General features: G+C 38.5%; 1 protein-coding gene across 7 annotated transcripts in view; it reads right to left on the minus strand.

Moving 5' to 3' along the window:
* Positions 1–16: 16 nt before the first annotated feature.
* Positions 17–23,599, minus strand: part of LOC139454226 (GATOR2 complex protein WDR59-like) — an 81,429-nt gene continuing 57,846 nt past the window's right edge. Inside the window, exons 19-28 of one of the 7 annotated variants that reach the window (XM_071235807.1) lie at positions 22,782–22,863; positions 22,278–22,390; positions 20,131–20,278; positions 18,936–18,993; positions 16,024–16,047; positions 10,752–10,874; positions 6,901–7,027; positions 5,812–5,954; positions 912–1,019; positions 17–828 (exon numbers count right to left, since the gene is read on the minus strand). In XM_071235807.1, coding sequence (XP_071091908.1) covers positions 692–828; positions 912–1,019; positions 5,812–5,954; positions 6,901–7,027; positions 10,752–10,874; positions 16,024–16,047; positions 18,936–18,993; positions 20,131–20,278; positions 22,278–22,390; positions 22,782–22,863 — 1,063 coding nt within the window. In that variant the 3' untranslated portion in view covers positions 17–691. Of the gene's footprint in view, positions 829–911; positions 1,020–5,811; positions 5,955–6,900; positions 7,028–10,751; positions 10,875–14,988; positions 15,047–16,023; positions 16,048–16,394; positions 16,413–18,935; positions 18,994–20,130; positions 20,279–22,277; positions 22,391–22,781; positions 22,864–23,599 lie in introns of all 7 variants that reach the window. The other 6 variants (XM_071235808.1, XM_071235810.1, XM_071235809.1 and 3 more) reach the window with 6 other exon arrangements.

Below are 23,599 nucleotides of genomic sequence, written 5' to 3' on the forward strand. Positions count from 1 at the left end.
ATGAAGATGTGAAATAATTTTATTTACATTTTGAAGATTTAAATCAGCATGGTTGGCACATTGAGACACTCTCACCAGGTCGGATACACTGTCTCTCTCCTGACCTGGATGGCACATTGCAACACTTTCACCAGGTCGGACACACTGTCCTGAATCTGTTGCATCATCACTAGGTCGGACACACCGCGGCGCTCACACTTTCACCAGGTCGTACACACTGTCTCTCTCCTGACCTGGATGGCACATTGCAACACTTTCACCAGGTCGGACACACTGTCCTGAATCTGTTGCATCATCACTAGGTCGGTCACACCGCGACGCTCTCACTTTCACCAGGTCGGACACATCGCGACGCTCTCACTTTCACCAGGTCGGACACACCGCGACGCTTTCACTTTCACCAGGTTGGACACACTGTCTCTCTCCTGAATCTGTTGCACCATCACTAGGTCGGACACACCGCGACGCTCACACTTTCACCAGGTCGGACACACCGCGACGCTCTCACTTTCACCAGGTTGGACACACAGTCTCTCTCCTGAATCTGTTGCACCAACACTAGGTCGGACACACCGCGACGCTCACACTTTCACCAGGTCGGACACACTGTCTCTCTCCTGTCCTTGTTGGCACATTGTGACACTTTCACCCAGCATTGTTGGCACATTGAAACAGTCGCCCAGTCCGGACGTCACACCATCAGCATGGTTGGAGCCTTGAGACATTCACATCCACAGCCAGTGGGACACACCAACTCGGTGCGGAACCACTCCGCCATATGCTCCGTGTGACCTCCATGAGTGCATGTGATGCAGAAGTTGGCAGCTCCTGGAAGTAGATATTGCAACAGTAAGGACAAACCAACAAGCCAACTATATAGTTTCTTACTACTTGTATTGTTTGACACTTACCTCGCACTCCCGTGTGGCAGATGGCACACTCTAACACAAGATGTTTGCATGATGTACACTGTGGGCCTCGGGCTTCTCGATGGCAGACTGTGCAACGCACAGAAAACTCTGAAAGCATACACAACATGTTTCTAAAAAGCACCACAGTAAAAATATAACTTCTATGACACACTATGAAAAGGACAGGGTTCTAAAGGTCCAGTGTGAGTGAGTGGGTGAGTATGGTTTAGACCCTCTGGATGCCGAGTTTTTTTTCTGGCGCACATTTTCGGAAAAGTGAAGGTTGTGCGAGAATTGCGCTCATGCGGCACTGGATCTACCTCTGGCTATAAAATTACGCGGAGGTGGAAAATATTATATTTCCTATTTGATGGTGTAAATTTAACTGATTAACTGATTTAACAGATTTTAAAAAAGACACTTCTAAGTGTTGTCCGAGAATTTCTGCATTGAAAAACAGTAAATTTCTTCGCTTTTTATCGTACATCAAGTATTGTGAGATGATTTGTTTTATTAAGAAGCTTTACGGAAACTGTCAGCAAACAAAATACTGCCTTATATCTGAACAACATAACTACATATCAAACGGAGTTATATGCGTATGTATAACCACATACATTCAATGCCAAAAATAGCATGCCGTAAATGACGAAAACTGATTTTTCTCTACGACATCAAAAGGCAACAGAGAGGTTATACATGTACAAAGAAAAGGGGGCATAACTCCGCTATGCTTAGCACTAGTTTATTGTAACTCAGGTCAATTGGTGAGAATTAGCTGTGGGTAAGGACAATATATTTTCGTTTTCACGAGGAAGCAATCTATTCCAACACAAATATCCATACTGAAACTGTGTACGTTTAGTTATTAAAAAAAACCCCATAAGAAATGATGAAATCGTACTTCATAAAAAAGAGGTAAAAGAGAAATGGATGGCCCTATCTAACCTATAACTTAGCCCTTAGATTCCAACATTCTCCTGATTGAGTAAGTGTAATTTTTTTACTAATGTTGCACCATTATTAATGGCCATATCATCAAATGTAATTAAATACCCCCAAAATAACACCATTCCTTTTGACGACATGGCTGGTTTTATGTCTTTGATAACATCGGGAGAAAGACGACACTGGTCTTTTGATTACCAGATATATATATATATATATATAATTTTCGTTCATAGTATGGAAAATCTCAATGTGTAAAACGGAATCTGATGCTTTTTCGACACAACATAAGATCACTGCTTTCACCAAGTAAATAATGTCTTGAATATGTAAACAATTAGATAGTTTATCATGTATCTTATTTGGACAAGACACGCACCTGTTTGGCATCAATTTACGTAATGAAATGCTCAAAAGAATATTTCAAAACAACCAAAATTATATTCAATATTGGACATATATTTGTTCATTATTATGTTATTATTTCTCTTCATCTCGTCTCAGAATTACACAATAAAAGATGCGAAGAAAGCTCTATTGGTTTAGAATAATCCGGATCATCGTTTAAGGTTACCGTGCATGGGTTTTATTTTTTATACTTTTTACAATTCCTGGAGAAATAAAGTAAATAGTTTAATATCCTGTGATCACAATATTGAAAAAAAGAATGAACCCATTGATTATATAATGCAAAACGAGAGGAATAATTCGTAAATTGTGTTTGTGACTAACGCACACCTGGTGAATCGTTAGATATCACTCTTCTGTGTATCAAACGACATAAAAAACAATTATCAACGTCAATTTCGCGGTCATGTGACCTCTCAGCCAATGAAAAATCCGTATATCGTGTAAACTTCAAATTAAAAAATTATATGAACTTGATATTGATATTGACTATTACACAACCCAAGAAATACGTACATGCTGCAGTTACATTTACACTTCATCTTGTAACACTTGTCCAAAGGAAACAACAAAAACAAACCAAAGGAAAGAAATATTGTATTTGACACTATAAACCTATCAATTCTTATGTTAACAATGTTCAAACAAACAGATTATCAAAGGTTTGTTCATACATGTTGTGGCCTCTATTTACGTATATCATTTTGAACATTGACAAATATCCAAAGTGAAATTAATTGTGTGAAAAAAGGTATAAAAGATCTGCAAAATCTACATCATAAATGAAACTGTAAACAGCATGTGTGCACTCTCATTCAAGGACCTTCACCTCAAAGAAATTACCAAACATGTACAACAATGTTGACGTATGACATCACTACCGATGACTGACTTTTACTAAATGGCGTGTTCACTGTCATCAATAGGAGGGATTTTACGAATATTTTCGTTGATTCAGGGATCGTATATACATAAATGTGACATGTTAGTAGTAAGAAGCATTCTGACAATCTATGTACTGTTATTGAAACCAACGGAAATAGTCAGAAATTCTGATAAATACCGTTGTTGTTGTGCGTGATTTTGCGTCAGTCATGGCGTCATACATGACGATAACAATGACAATTTCTGTTGAAAATATCAAATTATTGCAATGTATCTATTTTAAATTCCCTAATTCTTCCTACGATTTTCTTTCCATGCATATTCTGAAAATTGTTGAGCCAATATCTTGAACGAATAGATGAATGGATAGCTCAAAATAGGAGAAAATGCTACACTGTGTAAAATCTGAATTTTGCTTTGTTTACATTTCAAATAAGTACAGTTTTTCGAGCACAGGGTTCGTTTTAACACCTAATTTATTTTGCTTGATTTCATCTAGGCACTTTGTATTGGTGACAAAGACCATTGGTCATTTGCTACTAAGTTTGAAGTATACGTGATGTTACAGGTGCCTCAAAACTGATGTACCTGAAGCGTAATCTTGTAAACACTATCCAATATGGCGGAAAGTTCACATCGGCATTCGTGTTTGCGTATTTTCTAAAACATTTCGAAACGATTGTAGGGTTATCGGAGACATTTTGGAATGATCATTGGTGATTTCATAAAAGACAGATACACATGATTACTAAAATTCTCTTTTTGAAATTCATTTCTCTGAGTAAAAATCCAAAATTTAGATTTCAAAACATGCTGTAAACAATTCTGTGAGTGGTGATTTAGTAATGTGTAAAAAATGGCAACATTTACGATGTACCTAATTTTCAGAGGTCATTTTCAGCACTTTTGCTTGACCTAAAATGCCAGTGGATGATATCACAGCAAAGGAAATTGCCAACCTTATTCAAAACTGTGAAGTTTATCTGTGTTGGTGATGTATTTTTAATTTTATTCCACTTCCAAGTGGGGGTTGTAGAGGAGGGACATATATGTCCCTGTGGCATCCAGGGGGTTAAGGCACCTTTAGCAATATTCCATCAATATCACAGCGGGAGACACTGGAAAATGGCCTTCACACATTGTACACATGTGGGCAATTCAACCCAGGTCTTTAGCATGACAAGCCAACACTTACAGCACTAGGCTACCATAAAGGCAATAGAATCCTTGATTAGTCATTGACGTTTAGGCCTGGAATAGTTTTGTTAAAAAGATATTTGTTGAAAAGTCATGGAAAAACAATATTACAGAGCTATTTTGCCTGGTTATAAGTGTCAGTGACAGGCAAATAAGTGCTTTGACCAAAGTGAAGGAAAGTTGAATTACTTGAGTTAAGATTTTGATTTTGATTTTATTGATATACATGTAAATCCCATATCATGTAAAACTGGCATAAATACCCTAGATATTAATGGAAATTTGTCAGGCTAACAGTGTCTGAAAGGAGCTGGCCATTTGTATGTAGTAGCAGTCGAGATGGGCGTGTTGAGACTGGTCTACACAATGAGCCACATCCTGGACAGGCTTCAGCTGACTTGAGCTACGGAATGCAACTCTCCCATCTTGAGATGAGTCGTGTTTGAGGTTTGACTTTTCATCCCTCTTGACAAGGGGTTACAGACAGGAGACTCAACCACCCCACACAACTATCTAGTTATTCTTCCTTACAATGGTCAATAAATTTAGAGGACCAGTTACTTTTGCTGTTGAATATAACATAACAATTAAGGTGATGTGGAGATGAACTTGAGTATGTGAGTTACATGTCACCTACCAATTCCTTTATGAGGTGGAGATGAACTTGAGTATGTGAGTTACATGTCACCTACCAATTGCTTTATGAGGTGGAGGTGATGTGGAGATGAACTTGAGTATGTGAGCTACATGTCACCTACCAATTCCTTTATGAGGTGGAGATGAACTTGAGTATGTGAGTTACATGTCACCTACCAATTGCTTTATGAGGTGGAGGTGATGTGGAGATGAACTTGAGTATGTGAGCTACATGTTTCCTACCAATTCCTTTATGTGGTGGAGATGAACTTGAGTATGTGAGTTACATGTTACCTACCAATTCCTTTATGAGGTGGAGATGAACTTGAGTATGTGAGCTACATGTTACCTACCAATTCCTTTATGAGGTGGAGATGAACTTGAGTATGTGAGTTACATGTCACCTACCAATTGCTTTATGAGGTGGAGGTGATGTGGAGATGAACTTCAGTATGTGAGCTACATGTTACCTACCAATTCCTTTATGTGGTGGAGATGAACTTGAGTATGTGAGTTACATGTCACCTACCAATTGCTTTATGAGGTGGAGGTGATGTGGAGATGAACTTGAGTATGTGAGCTACATGTTTCCTACCAATTCCTTTATGTGGTGGAGATGAACTTGAGTATGTGAGTTACATGTCACCTACCAATTGCTTTATGAGGTGGAGGTGATGTGGAGATGAACTTCAGTATGTGAGCTACATGTTACCTACCAATTCCTTTATGTGGTGGAGATGAACTTGAGTATGTGAGTTACATGTTACCTACCAATTCCTTTATGAGGTGGAGATGAACTTGAGTATGTGAGTTACATGTCACCTACCAATTCCTTTATGTGGTGGAGGTGATGTGGAGATGAACTTCAGTATGTGAGCAGCCTGGTTGTGTAAGCCCCATCTGTACAGCAGGTTGGAGTAGGCCTTCTTGTACAGATCGTACTGGGACCACATGGCCGGCTCCAGCATTCTGTGGACCAACAGAAACACACTGTAGTGTACGTCGGGACTGAAATCTTCAACAGCCCTAGAATTCCATTTTGTAAAGACGAAACCTGTTTACCTTAACCTCGAATCTTAAACTGATTCCACCTCATTTCACTTGTACCCAAACCTTGTAGCTACTCCTGCTTGCACAAGACAAAAATGTTTACATTTTCTGTCAGTTCATTCCATTCCCATTTGCATCAAAATTGAAGCATTGAGAACTGGTTCAGAATCATAGCCCTCAAATGCTACTGGTCAATGAGGACTACCTTCACTGGATTCTTACTTGTCCCCAGCACAATGGGTTGCTGAAGACCAATTGCACCCCGGATCTCCACAGGCCCAATCTATAAGTAATCTTTATGAACATCCTATAATAGAACTGAACATTCACAACAGTTCATAATTTCTTGTGTGTATTACTTACTTTTATACAGAAAACAGCAATGCAGAAAGGGAATATTGTTGCCCATTTACTATCATTAAAACTGTTTTCATAGATGTTTGAAACATGTTTGCTTTGTCACTCTGTAAAATGATGCAATTTGGAAAATATGTGATAATTGGAATTAAATCATTGGTATGACTGACTATGGTTTTGATGAAAATACATCATCTGTTGCATTGTATTTTGTCATCAAAACTCTTCAAAATCAGTAAACCTTCCCATCACAAGCTACAACAAGTGATTATTAATTGGTAGCATTAAAAATATGCCTCAAGCAATGTCAATGATTTTATAAAGGTACTGGTGGTGTATTTTAGGTTTTAATTTCATAGATGATTCCAGCACTTTGATGGTAAAACGGCAAAGTAAGCACTTTTCATAAGACATGGTACAATACAAGCACTTTTCCTAAGTGTGCAAACCCTGGATGTACACTGAGTGTGAGTGACAGACAGCTGCTGCTGCTGGCGGCGGGACTCACTTGCAGTTGTTCTCATGCTGCTCCTGCTCCCACTGTGCCGCCTTCTCCGCGGGGTCCGGTTCGTCCAGGATGCGATAGTCATCGCAGCTGTCAGACCAACTGTTGGACCGCTTGTTCTTCAGCACAGCTACACAAGTATACATACTCACCATTATACATGGTTAGGGATTCAGACTAGACAACTGGGGTCAGCAATAGGTGTCATGTATCATTTCCGATAAAATTCTTGAAATCGAAATACCAGATTACCTACCAATTAACACGTACATACAGATTCAGCAATCTGAGAGAAATATCTTGGCATAACTAGAATGTGTGTTTCACCGTGTACACTGAGAACTCATTCATTTGGTTAAACGTGCAGCTTTCAGCAATATTCCAGCAGTATCACAGTGGGGGACACCAGTCATGGCTTCACACATTGTAACCGTTTTGGGAATCGAACCCAGGTCTTTGGTTTGGCAAGCAAACACTTTAACCCCTAGGCTACTACTAAGCATAGTTACTGGTGCCTATTAGACCTTAATACAGAAGGGCTGTGCAAAACTGCAATAGAATTGCCTAGTCAATACTATGGAAAAGTTGGTTCACTACCGTTCGGTCTCTGAAAACAAATTAACTTGTGTATGCTTCAAACAAGTGCCCCTTTGTCACTTTCCTAAGAGCCAGGCGAATATGGTACATTATTAAAATTTGAGTTAGTATACAAGTAGATTTTTAACAGGACTGCCAAATAGGTAGCAGTAGTACCTTTACCCAGTAGTCTACACACTGGCTCTATTCCTGTCATCTGACAAACTGCACCACAATGACAATTTTATGGCAAATGATACATGAACCCTTAACATACATATCAATGGATCAGACATTTCAAGGAATCAGTTTGCTTTAATGACACTGAAACAATTTTCATGAATTGAAAAGAAAGACAATTGAACAGATACAGTGTGCTAAGGGTGAGTTTCGTGTGTGTTAAGGAAATCATTATATCTATTTGTTATCATTTGTACAGTGACACAGTATACCAACAATACTTGGTGCACCCAAACCAGACCATGCACCGCAGCTTGTGCAGAAGAACTACCCTACCCTCAGACTGGATCAAGTCCTTACATTTTAATCCACGGCCCACAATCTTGTATGTAAATTTTGTTAACACTGTGCAGCTCAAGGACTTTTTAATCACTTATCCCGAAATTGTATTGATGAATAATTACTTACTTTCTGCATATTCAGTATTAACGGTTATGTTAGATGGAGATTGATCCAGTCTACATTTCCCCATGCATCAAGGACATATCAGTGCTTGATATACTATCAGCTTTACAACTACACTTCACTGTTGGAAATCTTCTGTTGATAACACAATAAGCAATATCAAGGTGAATGAGATACCATAACTGTCAGAATAACAGACATAAATACTTTCCTGATTTCTGTAAAATGCATGAATAATCAAGGTTAATATGTATGATTGGTTTAGTTTAACCATGGATATCTCAAGCACTTGAGCAAGCTATATTTCATATTAGTACTCCAGTAATACAAACACAGCAATACAGCACACATGTCAAGTTGAGGGGAGTCTTGTAGGCCTAATGAATGATATATCAACAATGCAGGTAGTCTTGTCCCACTTTCAGAACAGGATATTAGATGACTAGATGTATGATAACAAGACAGGTGCATGCCGCTAGAAATGGAAAAGAACATTCTATTTTATCTTAGATATGTCCATTATTCAAAACATTTAATTCATTAACAATGCTGTTCCTTTATGCAAAGCTTGTATGACCATGCTGGTTGATTTGTGTAAATTCATACCCTGCCTTCATTATTATCTAAATGTGATCTGATTTGAAATAAAAGAAGGTTGAATACAGACATGTCGGATAGGTACAGTCAGAACAACGGCAGTGTTTTTCTTCATGTGACATCCACGACTTTCACTGGGTCTATATACAAACTCTAGGCTCAAATAAACAAACAATATTCCTACAAACAAATAAAAATGAAACAAAAACATCATAAACAAACACACAAACAGATATTTGTTTTCCTAATCAACAATCCATACAGTTGTTCAAACTTCAAACAACAATGTATTTCACACTCTGATAATTGATTCAAAACAATCTCCAAGGACTGATGATTGTAGACTAGATCTATATTTGCTGATGCAAGGGGAACCAGTTGCCAATTGTAGCTACCATATTCAAAGTAATTAGCACCTGACTAACTTGTAAAATCCCCATTCTTGTTCAAAGCTTTGAATTATCTGCTTCTGTGAGGGCTGATATTGCCGACTACATCCCAAGGAACAAGATCATCTTCCAAGCAAAGATTACAACAAAACAAATTCAGTGTCACAGAAAACACTCTGGTCCAAAGAAAATTTGTTTGACAACTGTCTCACATCAATTAACAGACATTCATCCACTGCATCACACATATATACAGCAATTTCACATCATTCATTCTGCTAAAGTTATACACAATAAAAAGAATGACATTTCAAATTGTCCGCAAACCAGTCTGACCACCCCAATTTTAGCACTTTGTTTTCTCTGTGTTTAACACCACACTCAGCAATATTCCATCAATATGATGGTGGTCTGTAATTAATTGAGTCTGGAGCAGACAATCCAGAGATTGATATTTTGAGTGACGATCATGTCGTGGTATGATAAGTAATTAACAAAATCACAGAGCCTGACTGCCTTATCACCATTTGTCTTGTGGACCAGCATATTAGTTTAGTGGACAGCATATTTGTCAACTGGACCAGAGTATATTGTCTAGGGTCCAGCTTGTTTTGTCTAGGGCCCAGCTTATTTTGTCCAGGGACCAGCTTATTTTGTCTAGTAGATCAGCTTTTTTGAACAGTGGACCAGTATAATTTGTCTAGTGGACCAGCGTATTTTGTCTAGGGACCAGCTTTTTGTACAGAAGACCAGCATATTATGTCTAGGGACCAGCTTATTTTGTCTGGGGACCAGCTTATTTTGTCTTGTGGATCAGCTTTTTGAACAGTGGACCAGCATATTTTGTACAGAGGACCAGCATATTTTGTCTATGGACCAGCTTATTTTGTCTAGGGCCCAGCTTATTTTGTCTAGTAGATCAGTTTTTTGTACAGAGGACCAGCATGTTTTGTCTAGGGCCCAGCTTTTTTTGTCCAGGGCCCAGCTTGTTTTGTCTAGGGCCCAGTTTATTTTGTCTAGGGACCAGCTTTTTGTACAGAGGACCAGCATATTTTGTCTAGTAGATCAGCTTTTTTGAACAGTGGACCAGTATAATTTGTCTTGTGGACCAGCATATTTTGTCTAGGGACCAGCTTTTTTTGTCTTGTGGATCAGCTTTTTTGAACAGTGGACCAGCATATTTTGTCTAGGGACCAGCTTATTTTGTCTAGGGACTAGCTTATTTTGTCTAGTAGATCAGCTTTTTTGAACAGTGGACCAGCATATTTTGTCTAGGGACCAGCTTTTTTTGTCTTATAGATCAGCTTATCTATCTGGAGGACCTGCATATTTGATGAACCCTGAAAGCTCAGGTCTATATGTTCAACAAGTTAGCATAAACCAAATTAATTCTATCATTTCAACTAGTACATTAATATGAGAATTAGTAGAGGATTAGCTAACCGAACAGGCCTAATGCCTTTTCCTTAAGGTGAAGTGTAAGGTCTGAACCTATTCTGTAACCAGCCTCTGGCACTGATTACTCTGAATATGGTACTTGGTGTGTGCTCTATTTGTGTTAATTTGTCCCTACAAGAGATGGATAAATGCTGCAAACTGAAGTGAGAAATACAACAGTAGGACCAACTGTATGCACATCTGACATACCTTGTTTGAAAAGTGCAGAGAGGTTTGGATGTGAGGCTACCTCCGAGAGAGGCCCGCCCCCATGTGCAGTGGGGTGCTGGGGGCCTGGGTGGCCCATGGGGGCCTGGGACTGGGCGTGGCTCTCTGGACACGGGGAGGAGATACTGATTAGTCAGCCCTCAGAGGGACATTGACAAGTCATCAAATAACATCATAAGTTCCTCATTTCTTGGTTCACAATATTAAACTTACAATCAACTTTCCATAGCAACTTGCAGAAGCATAAATCTATGGATGGTGTTATTGAATAAATTATAATTTACCACAAATATATATTGTCAATATGTAATGTGTTTTTGGTGGTTTAAGATCACAAATTAATCGAAAATATATCAAAAGGAAGATCCAAGAATTGACGAAATTGTATCTACTATCAAACATGACAGAAAAACCTGTTAACAAAAACAACAAAATGAAACCTAAAAGTCACAGATACAAAATCACCAAGGAAAGGAGGACAGAATCCACAAAGCACACCAAGCCAAACAGTGGGTAATGGAGGACCATGTCCAGACTGAAGAGATACAGGAGAACAGGGGCAGAGAGGGGGGTGACACTCACTACATCGCCACTACACACAGCCTATAGCTACTACATGCGTAGCCATCATGGTGGCCCTGCTCAGACAATGTTGCCAGGCTTCAGCAGCTCATCTGGCTCAGATGCAATGGCCTAAAGTAAAATATTGGGGAAAACATGCTATTAATGTTGAAACTTATTGTATGTTGTACAAAGCAAATACTGAATATCATGAACTTTATCATTATCTGGGATTCAATGGTCAAAGTAGCTGTTTCATGGCTGCCATGGAAACCAAACTATACTTTTGAACAAATATTTGGTCATCCATCTATTGTGATGTCAGAGTAAAGGTCACAACTACCATCAGTCACAACTTCCACATTTTAATGTGTGGCTATAATCGGTATTGACAGAATAAAAACAACAATCACGTGTTAAGATTAACACAAAGTTTCAACTGCAACTGCTTCCCCCAAAAGAAATATAGTAGTTTTATCTACTTTGTATCCCATTACAAATAATAGGGAAGTAAAAATATGATGTAATTCATACAGTTTCAGATTTCTGGTTGCAAGGATGAATTCCTATTAAACTTCTCTATAGTTTCATTTTTCTGAATTAAATTGAATAAAGTTTGATGTCTAGAACAAACTTCAACCCTGTATTGGTAATTGTCTGAACACATACAACAATTTCAACATCAATCCATCAAGCAGTTCTGGAAAATTGAAATTGCAAAAGGTTTACTGAACATTGTGAAGGATGGTGATGGTGGCTTCTTGTGATGACATTAGCATGTATGCCTTTGGTCCATATGTGTTTTATTTAATGGCTTAATGTGAGTAGATATGGTATTCTTCTATTACTGATAAATTTAACTGTGACATAGGTATTGTGTGTCAGGTTGGGGAAAAAGTACACAAAAGATAGGATAGGACTCAAACAAATTTAGTTACAGATTAAATGAATACACAAGATTTCAGCAATCATTTTTGCAATTTCTTTGAATCCATGAAGTAGAAAGGTGATAGCCAATTATTGCTAAACCAACTCAGAAAGACAAAAAAATGCAAGTTACTGTATCTACTGGGGAGAAGGAGAAGGGAAATAACTCTCAACACACCATACAACTTTTATTCAAGGGCAGATTATTCTGTGTGTAATGTTAAAACTACTAGGTATATTTTGCCAAGTATCACATAATCATTGTAATGTCATACTTACAAATTTCCCCAATGAAATAAAAAGAAACCTCAAAATGTGTTTTAAGTGCAACAAACATTTTCATTTTCACTTCATTACAGATGCTTGCTTGCATACACAGTGCTAAAATATGCAGACATGAAACCTACATTGAAAAAAAAGAAAATCATCTTCTTCATCAAGCACTTCTCACCTGACTTTCAGCCTATCATGCACCAGAAATACTGTAGACCTCCATCATTCATATATTGATGTCTAAACTTTTACAACTGTGTGATAAGTTCTATGCCGTTCTAAGCAATATACCATCCATTGTATGACAGGGGAACACCGGAAATGGTTTCACACACTGCACCCATGTAGGAAACGTGTGATGAGCCAAAGTTTAACCACTTACTTATTCTTCTTATTAATAGCCTTTGAATATGTTAGGTTTTCTATCTATAGAATAACATTCAGTCAGTAGCACATTCATTCATCTTTAAATATTCTTTTTAAAGATCATAAAACTAACATTTACTGTAAAACTTACTGTGCTTCAACATAACTTTATGCAGAAATGAAACATTATCTTAAAATTTACTTCTTCATACTTCTTCTACATTTTAAAGATATATAGCTGTTTGTTTATCCAACTCCACCAATGAGATCCTGACCCCGGGAGAATGCAGACACATGCATCATCTCCATGTCCCACTGATGAGAAACTGTTGTGAATAGTGAACACACCACACAGCCCTAGAGAAGGAATTCAAAGTAGAAGCCGTGGTGAAAATAAACACAAGTCCACACGTATTAGTGATAAAAACGTCTCAGTTCATAGATACATTCAAATATTCCTACTCATCCCATCACATGCCTGTTTTGTCGTAACACACAGAATCTTATCTGATCAGGAAAGTATTAACTTGACCAAAGTATGGATGTTAATTAATTTTGTAAAGTATTAATAAAACAAGGTTTGGTATAAAAAACAACATTTAACCTATAAAGCTTGTTGAAAAAATGACAGTCCAAATAAATTACATGTGAAGTTCTTTCGACCAGAATAATTGTTCTTAAAACTAATAGCGAACTACATTAGAAACATTCAGAGAAATCAAGACACTGCTTTCTATCCTAAAACAAGCTCAACAAATCAAAAGTTATTCTACTTCAAACACACACACACTGAATGAATCTGTAAGTTTCTTTCAGAACCCAAAGCTGAATGTTCTTATGCACTATAATATTTTATTTTACTCCCTAAATCATTGTGATTGCCATTAAAGAAAATACAACAAAGTGATAGAACAGCCTACTCAGAATTTCTCAGCAATACCAATACTATAAAAGTACTCTAGATGTTATGCCATTTCCCATCAGCTGCATCATCCATATCAATATAAATATATTTGCTTTCCACTGAACCGGCCTGTAATCAGGGGTTTGGTGTTTAGTAGTCATTCTAACTGGTCTTGGAGAATTTGCCATGGAAACCAAGTGGTGTCAATTGGCACCAGGATCCGCTAACATGCTAGTCTCTTGAATGTGGCATCTATCACATTATGGGTTGAAAATTTGAACAACAGAACATATACTTGTTTGTTAGTTTACATACACATAACAAACATTTCTTTATTTTTCAATTCACATATCATGATGAAAAGGTTATTTTTGATATCACTTAATTGAATTAACCTCACCATGCCCTGAAGGAGGTGTGACCAGTTCACCAAGAAGTGTGGGAGATGACATCACATTAAAAAAATGCATATCTCATTGAAGTGTATTAAGTTCCTCATTGCCTTTGTAACCATTCAAACCCACACTCAACAAAAACTTGAAACATACTCCATTCCCTTGCAGGTATCTTCATCGTCCAGTGCATTTAACCATAGTTAGTATACAGACAAGCTGTTGTTATAGAAAGAACAAGCATAGATTGAGAGACCATGCCTTCTCATTTCCATAATGGTTCATATTCAGCATGTAATAAATATAATGCTGGAATCCTAAGTGTCAAACAACATGAGAGAGCATCATTTCAACAGGTCATTACAGACATTTATCATCTTATTGATTTACTTGCTATTGAACTAAACTGCCACAAGAACATACTACAGAATACAGGCATTATTCGTTGAATCAAGTTAACTTCAAGTAGCTTAGAATTATCTTTATCAGAATGCTTTCTCAATTCATTTTCTCTACAATTTTGAATTTTAAAAAACAATTATAGCCACAACTCGACAAATTATTTTCATTATTAAAAAGGTCCCTACACCATTATGATTGCATCCACAATAGAAACACAAAATACATCTGTGAACAATACACTGTAACTACCAAGTTACCAAGCATAAATTCATGCATAGTGTGCTGCAATAAACCATGAAATGAATGATAACGGCATGGATCTATGAAACAAGGGCCTAGATAAGACAGAACACAGATACAAATGGCGGCAAGCCCTTGCTGGATCATGACTTACTAGCTTTGAATCCCTTGAGAAGGTTTGTGACTGAGGAGACGGTATGATAGGGGTTGTACTGTGAAAGAGAAGGGAATAGGAGTAAGACAAGGGGGCTGCTTTGCCTGTTGTCTTTCTACAGACATTGCACACAATCCTCTACACCTAGGTTCTCATGACAGTAGCAGCCTCATGTATCCCTCTAAACCTTCCTCCACATTTTAAACAGTTTTCTACTCCATCCTATATTCATGTGAAGCTCTAAAGGGCTTACAAACCTAATAAACCAATATCTCATCTGAAATCCCTTCCACATCCAACCCACTGTTGGTAACTCAGTTGTACTCTAATAAGGCATGAACTTCATCTTCTATTTATCATTCAGTACTATTGAAAACAATAAAAATCAATACACAGATCACTACAATTTGTATTTTAAGTAAAGTTTTGCATTTTCACAACATATTAGAAATCTGAAGTTTAATCATGTTCATAGAAACATGCTATTGATAGCCAAGAAATCTACCACAACCTCTTCTTTCACTAAAGTCTAGTTTTGGTCATATCCTTGGTCAGACAATTCAATATATCAAACAAGATTTGAAGACATCTGGTATGATCTCCTAGGCTCAATTCTATTTAGTACACATTTCTTCACCATGGGTGTCAAAAGTATTAAGACAGGAAAATGTTTTGTCCCCTCTAAGTTCTATCCCCATGGCAGTGTACAATGTCAGCAGAAGTTGCCGGTTCCAGCACAAGGTTAAGCCACTGCTGATAAAGCAGCAAGGTGTTTGAAATCTCTCTCCCCTCCTGTTACGGCTGAAACAGACTCCATCAGCATGTATAGACAAAGCACAGTAGCACAGATAGACACCTACACAACCAAGGAGCACTCAAATAGCCTATAGTCCACTATACAGTGCTGCTGGGGGGACACACACATACATGGTGGGGGACACACTTGAGGCTAAATAATATGATAAATACAGCACAAAGCAAGGTATGAAGCTTGAGTCGCTAAAAAGGTAAAATAAAGCCTAATGTACAATTCACCATCATTTGTTAGACTTGTGTTATCTGTAAAACCATATTTAACAGAATCAAATGCAGATATATGGGACAATAATATGTTGTGACTAAAATAAAATTATGTCTCAATTAATATTATTTCTATAATTATTATTTGATTTTTGTCAGTTTTTTCATACTGTGATCAAATAGGCAGAAGGGGTAGGTTTGACGAATATTAGTTTTGGTCCAGAGGCTAACCACTCAAACTTAGTCATACATTATGGGAAATATAGGAGAAGTGGGAGCCTATTCCAGTGTTTGTACTCAAAAGCGTTTCTGTATACATCGTCAGTGGTTACATGCAGCTAGAGAGTTAGTCAGCTGTGTACACAATGGCATAAGTATCCACTTACCAAGCCTACGTTTATAGCCTATATTGGCACAGAAAACAGGCACAGCTATACACAAGTTAATAGACAATACACAATCAGCATGGTAGACATGAATATAGGAATGATACAAAATATTCCTCATGTTGCAACTGCAGTTAATCTAATAGGTTTTTTTATCTTTCTTCAAAAAGAATATTTTTATCATACATTTCATTCGCTATTCATAAATCTAATAAATACAAATTGGAATTTGTTTTATCGATCTGGCACGTTTTCAAATCTGTGCATGTTAAACAATTTGTAAAGATAACATGTGGTACCATCTTGAATGCAGGTGTTATGCCATGTATTCCCTGTCTACACAAGGCTTATTAACCACTACTTGCTACATAGGGTACTTGAACAAGGGGAACAGAACATCACAACTTCAAAGACGTATAGGAAGCAGAAGATGTTCTGCTCATTCACATGTTAAATTACATGTTCTGGTTAGTTTCAGGCTAGGTAATCACCATCACCATATTTCAGGTCTCTACATCAATACAATAAACTGGAAGAGGACTACATGTGAGTCAATAAGCTAAATAAGTGGTGAATGTAAACAGAGAAATAATCCAAACAAAAACAATGGGCCCTGCACCAAAAAGTGGTCAGTGCTACGACTGTCACATGTTCCCCCTTATGTCAACAGTCGTAGCTCGAGTATGCTTTGTGGAACAGTGCCCCTTACAAAACAAGCCCTACTGTCATCAATTGCTATCCCACCACAATAGATAAGTCATGTTAACAGCAAGATAGCAAAAGGTTCAATAGTTCATTGATCTCTTGTTTTCAAGTTTAGACTCAGGCAGTGTGCAATGTCCGAGGGCGGTATTTCTTCAGAAACCTAGCTGTGGCAATGATGTGGCAATGATGTGGCAATGATGTTGCAACAGAATGCGGTTCAGCGATTGGGTGAGTGAGTGAATGTTGCTCAACATCAGTCAGCACTATTCCAGCCATATCATATCATGGCAGCCTGCATGTAATTAATCTGGATCTGGCAAATCAGGGACTGAAGGCATAAGCAATGATTCCCTGCCAGGGCACACTGCCACACAATCACGCAGAGCCTCATCAACAGTTTTGTTGGTTTTCATGACAAGCCCCAAGTGCTGGGGATCAGATCTGACCCAGAGTCTCTACTGGGTAAGAGACTAACTATTTATGAAGTGAGTGAGTTGAGGTTCATGCTACTTTCAGCAATAGTTTTGGAAATCGAATCTGGATCCTTAGTGTGATGAGCAAACACTTGAACCACTAGGTGGCCCCTATATACCTGGACATCATCCACTGTTAATCAAGAGAATAAAGTTTAGAATTATTTCAGCTAGATGTGGTCTTCCAATTATTGACCTATCTGTGCTGAGCCCAGAGTGATAAAGGCTGAAATGTTTAGAACTTTCGTGAAACCCACAAGTTCAGATATGGTGCTGAGAGAACCAGGATCATAATCAGTTCGATGCTTGGATCTGAACCCACGATCAACAGATCTTTGTACAGCAGAGGGACATAACTCGTAGTGTCTCACCATGGTGATGACATTGTGCACCTTTAACTTAATTTACGATATAAGATCCTTTCATAATTTAGGCCCCCATCACACTCATGCCCATATCATGCCCTGTTCACCACACAAGCCCAGTAGCGCCAGTGTCATCATGGAGCAAACAGTATGATACAGACACTGATGTACCCCCTCAATCATCAGAAGTGGGAGAGTCCCCCGTCTCTAACTTCTGGGTGATATAACACCATCCAACATAAACTATCACCCTGTCAACTGCCTGTATATGTCTGTCAATGAACTGTTCAACTCTCTTGTTATTGCAAACTGTAATATCGCAAACTACCTACATAACTACAAACCTGGACCACATTCCTGCAAGAAAGATGTCTTTAAATATTAACAAAAACATGAACAGGTGATGGACCAACTCACAACTTGCTCCACTGTTATCAGAACGTAGCCCTGACTTTGTGTCCTGACGCATCCTAGTTTCCATAAAGGAAGATTACAAGAACAAATGTTGAGATACTGTTTCCAAGTTTGACACATCAATTTCCAAATTTTTATGACATTACTGACATATTTTTGGTTCACAGTGTCATTCTGGCAAACGAATGATTATGTTGAAGTGACAATCAGTGACAGACACCACTGCTTCAGCACCAACAGTAGAGCAGGTGTTGGGAGCTGGCCTCCAGACCAAACCCAGTCAGAGAGATGGGAGTAGTCAGTGTATATCACCAAGTAGGAAAGGCCAAAACAAGTTGAATTGTTTTGGAAAGGACACAAGACAATTTGGGAGAAGCTTCTTCTTCCCACTAGTGTTGATAGAAAACTGCCTACATGGCACTCCATGATGGGAAGAACATTTTGCCAGTACAATGGATTTATTGGATGTTTCTTCATCAACATGGCAAAGGTAGCAACAAATCTGTACCTACATTCTTGATGACTCTCTGATTGGGTGAGGCCGGGTAAACACAAATAATCAAGTAAACACAGTCAGGACTTACGCAATAAGCTCCACCCACTATCTGTGCTACTTCCAAGATATGTAATGTTAGCATCAGTCTAGATAAACAACAAACGACTAGCATTCAGTCCACATCACAGCATGGGAAAAACTCAGGGAAAAATCATCATCAGTCAGTCTTACTTGTTTCAATTTAATTTTACAAAATTAATGTTTTTCTTTTTCCAGCTGAAATTATTTTTACTTCGTATTTGTTTTTCCATTAATAAATCCATTAACAAAAGTGAAAACAAAGTTACTGACTCTTATTGGACTGTAAAATTTGTGGAATAATACAAATGCAACATCTACAGTTAAAAAGTTTAGAAGCAAAACGCCAAATACTAATGTTGCAGGGTTCATTTAATATCAGTGACTACATACTGCTTACAAATGGGATCCCATTCCTATCTATGACAAAGGAATACATAAGCACTTCTAGGGTAAATACCCAGTACAGAACAAACAAAACAGTGTTCAACAGCAGCTGTATGATGACAAGGAATAGTTAGAATGGAATAAATCTGTACACTTTAATATCAGTCACAAAAGGGAGATCTCTACAGGATAAAATTTCAACTAAATTGATAATAAACTTCTGTGCTCTGTCCACAATAACATAATTATATACATCAATTATAATACATATTTGGCATAAACTTTATGATTCATGGTAGTAGAAAACAACTTTGGATGAAAATCGTAAATAATCAAGTAATGATAAGATATATGCATGACCAACTTCTTTATTACAATTAGGAGCGACACTTCGGTGTAGGTTCTAACACAATTATCAAGGAATAAATAATCAAATTAAATGGTTCAATTTTGAAATGTAGCTGTATGGATTTATCATGGACTGCAAACTAAGAGCCCTCGGGAAGCACACTAGAAAAGGAATTGGTATTTTGCCAAATTCAATATTATTTTAACATTGTAATTTAACATTGCATTCAATGTAATAAAGTAAAATTAAGTATCAGTGCCTCTTTCTCTTCTTTTTTTCTTATCTACAAAGCCATAACATTACTTACAATAACAACAAGAATTTGGAAATTGTTAATTGCAATAAGAAAATTTGTACTGCATTTGTCCCGGACTTGGGGTCAAATATTGGCCTGTCAAGGAAAGTCCCTGTGTAATGTATTTGGACTGTAAGACATGAGGTTAGTGGCAGAATGTGGGATGGAGCTTACATTAGCTGGCGTGTACTCCAGCGAGGTCTTGGAGGCAGACCTGGCAGCAGCTGCAGCGGCTGCACGGTGGACGTCCTCCTTGTTCCAGAATACGCAGCACAACATGGCCAGCGTCTGCACATCGTAGTAACTGCTGTAGTGGTCCAGCCTAGTCTCAGGAAAAGGGTAGCGAGTGAGTGAGTGACTGACTGACTGAGCTAAAATACATGTCCCAATATTCAAACCATTTGTGACCAGAAATAGTATTACATTTAATTTATATAAGAACCTGTCAAAAAGGACAGTAAAATCCTAGAGTAGTACTTAAATTGTTTGTTTGTTGTTTAACGTCACACTCAGCAATATTCCATCAATATGACGGCAGTCTGTAAACAGTTGAGTCTGGACCAGTCAATCCAGTGATCGACATCATGAGCATCAATCTACACAATTGGGATACGTTGTGGTCTCAGAGGGACTATTTGAAGGTTCAGCCAGGGCGACATTGTGGTCTCAAAGGGACTATTGCCAGGGTGACATTGTGGTCTCAGAGGGACTATTTGAAGGTACAGCCAGGGCGATATTGTGGTCTCAAAGGGACTATTGCCAGGGTGACATTGTGGTCTCAGAGGGACTATTTGAAGGTACAGCCAGGGCGACATTGTGGTCTCAGAGGGACTATTTGAAGGTACAGCCAGGGCGACATTGTGGTCTCAGAGGGACTATTTGAAGGTACAGCCAGGGCGACATTGTGGTCTCAAAGGGACTATTGCCAGGGTGACATTGTGGTCTCAGAGGGACTATTTGAAGGTACAGCCAGGACGACATTGTGGTCTCAAAGGGACTATTGCCAGGGTGACATTGTGGTCTCAGAGTGACTATTTGAAGGTACAGCCAGGGCGACATTGTGGTCTCAGAGGGACTATTGCCAGGGTGACATTGTGGTCTCAGAGGGACTATTTGAAGGTACAGCCAGGGTGACATTGTGGTCTCAGAGGGACTATTTGAAGGTACAGCCAGGGCGACATTGTGGTCTCAGAGGGACTATTTGAAGGTACAGCCAGGGCGACATTGTGGTCTCAAAGGGACTATTGCCAGGGTGACATTGTGGTCTCAGAGGGATTATTTGAAGGTACAGCCAGGGCGACATTGCGGTCTCAAAGGGACTATTGCCAGGGTGACATTGTGGTCTCAGAGGGACTATTTGAAGGTACAGCCAGGGCGACATTGTGGTCTCAGAGGGACTATTTGAGGGTACTGCCAAGGCGACATTGCGGTCTAAGAGGGACTATTTGAAGGTACAGCCAGGGCGACATTGTGGTCTCAGAGGGTATCGGTAGATCAAGACTAAACATTAACATGTGTTTGACATACTTGGAGTGAGCTAATTTCATGTAGAAAAAAATAAAATAAATAGAATTTTGTTTTGTTGAAAGATGTATAACTTGATGAGGAAATCAAATTTGGTTTGGACAGTATTACGCTAATCATATAAAAGAATTCAAGGGCTCTGTATCAGATAAAATAATCTACTGAAAATATACTTGGTGTTATTCAACTTTCCTTGCAGTGAACACGAAGACAAATACCCCGGGTACAGCCAGCAACAATTACACAGCAACAAAACCCATGGGAAGTCTGGGTTAGAACCTTTGGTGGTTGTCAGAGGAAACCCTGATGGCCTGGATTGTTGTTCATCATATTCTGCTTTTATGCCTATGCTCTCCATAGTTGTATATTTCGCTTCTTCCATTTTTTTTCTATACTATAGTTGGGCAAAAATTTTCAATTGGAAATTCGTTGGGCACAGTTGTATGCTTTGGGCACATCCTATTGCTCTAGTGGAAAAAATATTGTAGGGGGTGCCGTAATCGGGGGTGCCAAAGAAGAAACATGCGCTCTCTTGAATCGAATCATCATTTTTGCATAAAAAATTCCCTCTGTAGTAGTGGCATAGGTATATAAATTTGGCTCCAGTGGAAGTGGTCCAGGACCATCATTGTCTATACTACTACAAGATTACAAGACTTGATTACCCCGTTCATATAGCTGGAATGTAGTGTGTCATCTAACAACAAACACTCAGACTGTATGTATGTATATATATATACATATGAGTTGGTGAATAGGCCAAATCATATTGAACGGTGGGTTGGTTGGACACCCACATTGTTTTGAGCAGCGGCCGTCCAAAGGCAGTCATGGCGAAGGGTCTGCAGCTGGTGGGAGTAGGACTTGGGTTGAGACTGGCTGGTAACATCACAGACACATAGTTCCAGATCTGCAAGGACAACAGGAGTATTTCTACAGGTGCAAGTCTCAATACCCAACATATTCACTAAGGTGTGACAAGTGAGTTTGATTCAATGCTGCTTTGAACCAAATTTCACCTTTATCACTATGTGTCAGCTTGATATGGGAGGAAAGCCCCTTATCTTACATGCTACCACTTTGGTGAAACCCAGAGCCATGGGTGTGGTGCTGACAAATCTAGAAACATAATCAGGGTGAATCTGGGAATCAAACCCATGATCATAGGTTTCTGGGACAACCAAGGAGCGTAACTCTGCATACCAAATTAGACGACTGTGCCCTTGGTACCTCTGGTTATCTGGCATGGTGCTCAAGATCTATAAATCCCCTCCAGTGGAATATAGAGTGGAAACACTAACCTGTACAAGATCCTTACGTCCGACAACAGCGGCAGCAGCAGCGTTATGACTGCACATCCCAGGGATGTCGGACAGGTCCAGTCTACAACAGATAGGGGGTCACCATGCAGGCATCTTGACAGAAACAAGACAGCTCTCATGACTTACATTGAGCTGGCTGATGACCGAACAACTCTGGGTTTTTGTGTGCAGATCATTTAGATCTCCAGTCTAAATCACACTTTGCACTGCACCTCTCCTATTGGTATAGAAACTGTACCCACAATTGGAAAAGAATCTGTGAAGTAGTTTTCAAGTTATAGGTCGCACAAATGTTGAAGTAAAAACAACATTCTAAGTTCAAAACATGAAAAAATCATATTTTTTCCGAAAATACACATATCAAGATCAAACTTAGCATTTCACCCCTACTATTCATATAGAAAGTATTCACCAAATGTGAAAGAATCTATGCAGCAGTTTTCAAGTTATAGGTTGCCCACAAAAATGCAGGAGGATGACTGGATGGAATTCCTTGGCATAACTATATACCCCCAACTTGACAACTTGACATATGATTATATGTCATAACAATGGAAATGACTGAGTTCTATTTCTTACTATTTTCTTTCAGAAGGAAATATCCAGAGTGGAAGTGATTCTATCTAAACTGTATGGGAACGCTAATTCCTGTCAATATAGCCAAAAACTGACTGCTTTAAGTCGTAGAAGGATGTCAATTGTAGAAGCCTTTTTTCTTATCCATTATCAATCAGTTGGAAATGTCACTGAGTAGCAATTTCCAGGTCAATTTGTATAACTATTGTTAAGTGCTACAA

The sequence above is a fragment of the Haliotis cracherodii genome, unplaced genomic scaffold (assembly GCF_022045235.1).
Source record: "Haliotis cracherodii isolate W230 unplaced genomic scaffold, xgHalCrac1.p SCAF_10, whole genome shotgun sequence".
NCBI classification, from domain to species: domain Eukaryota; kingdom Metazoa; phylum Mollusca; class Gastropoda; order Lepetellida; family Haliotidae; genus Haliotis; species Haliotis cracherodii.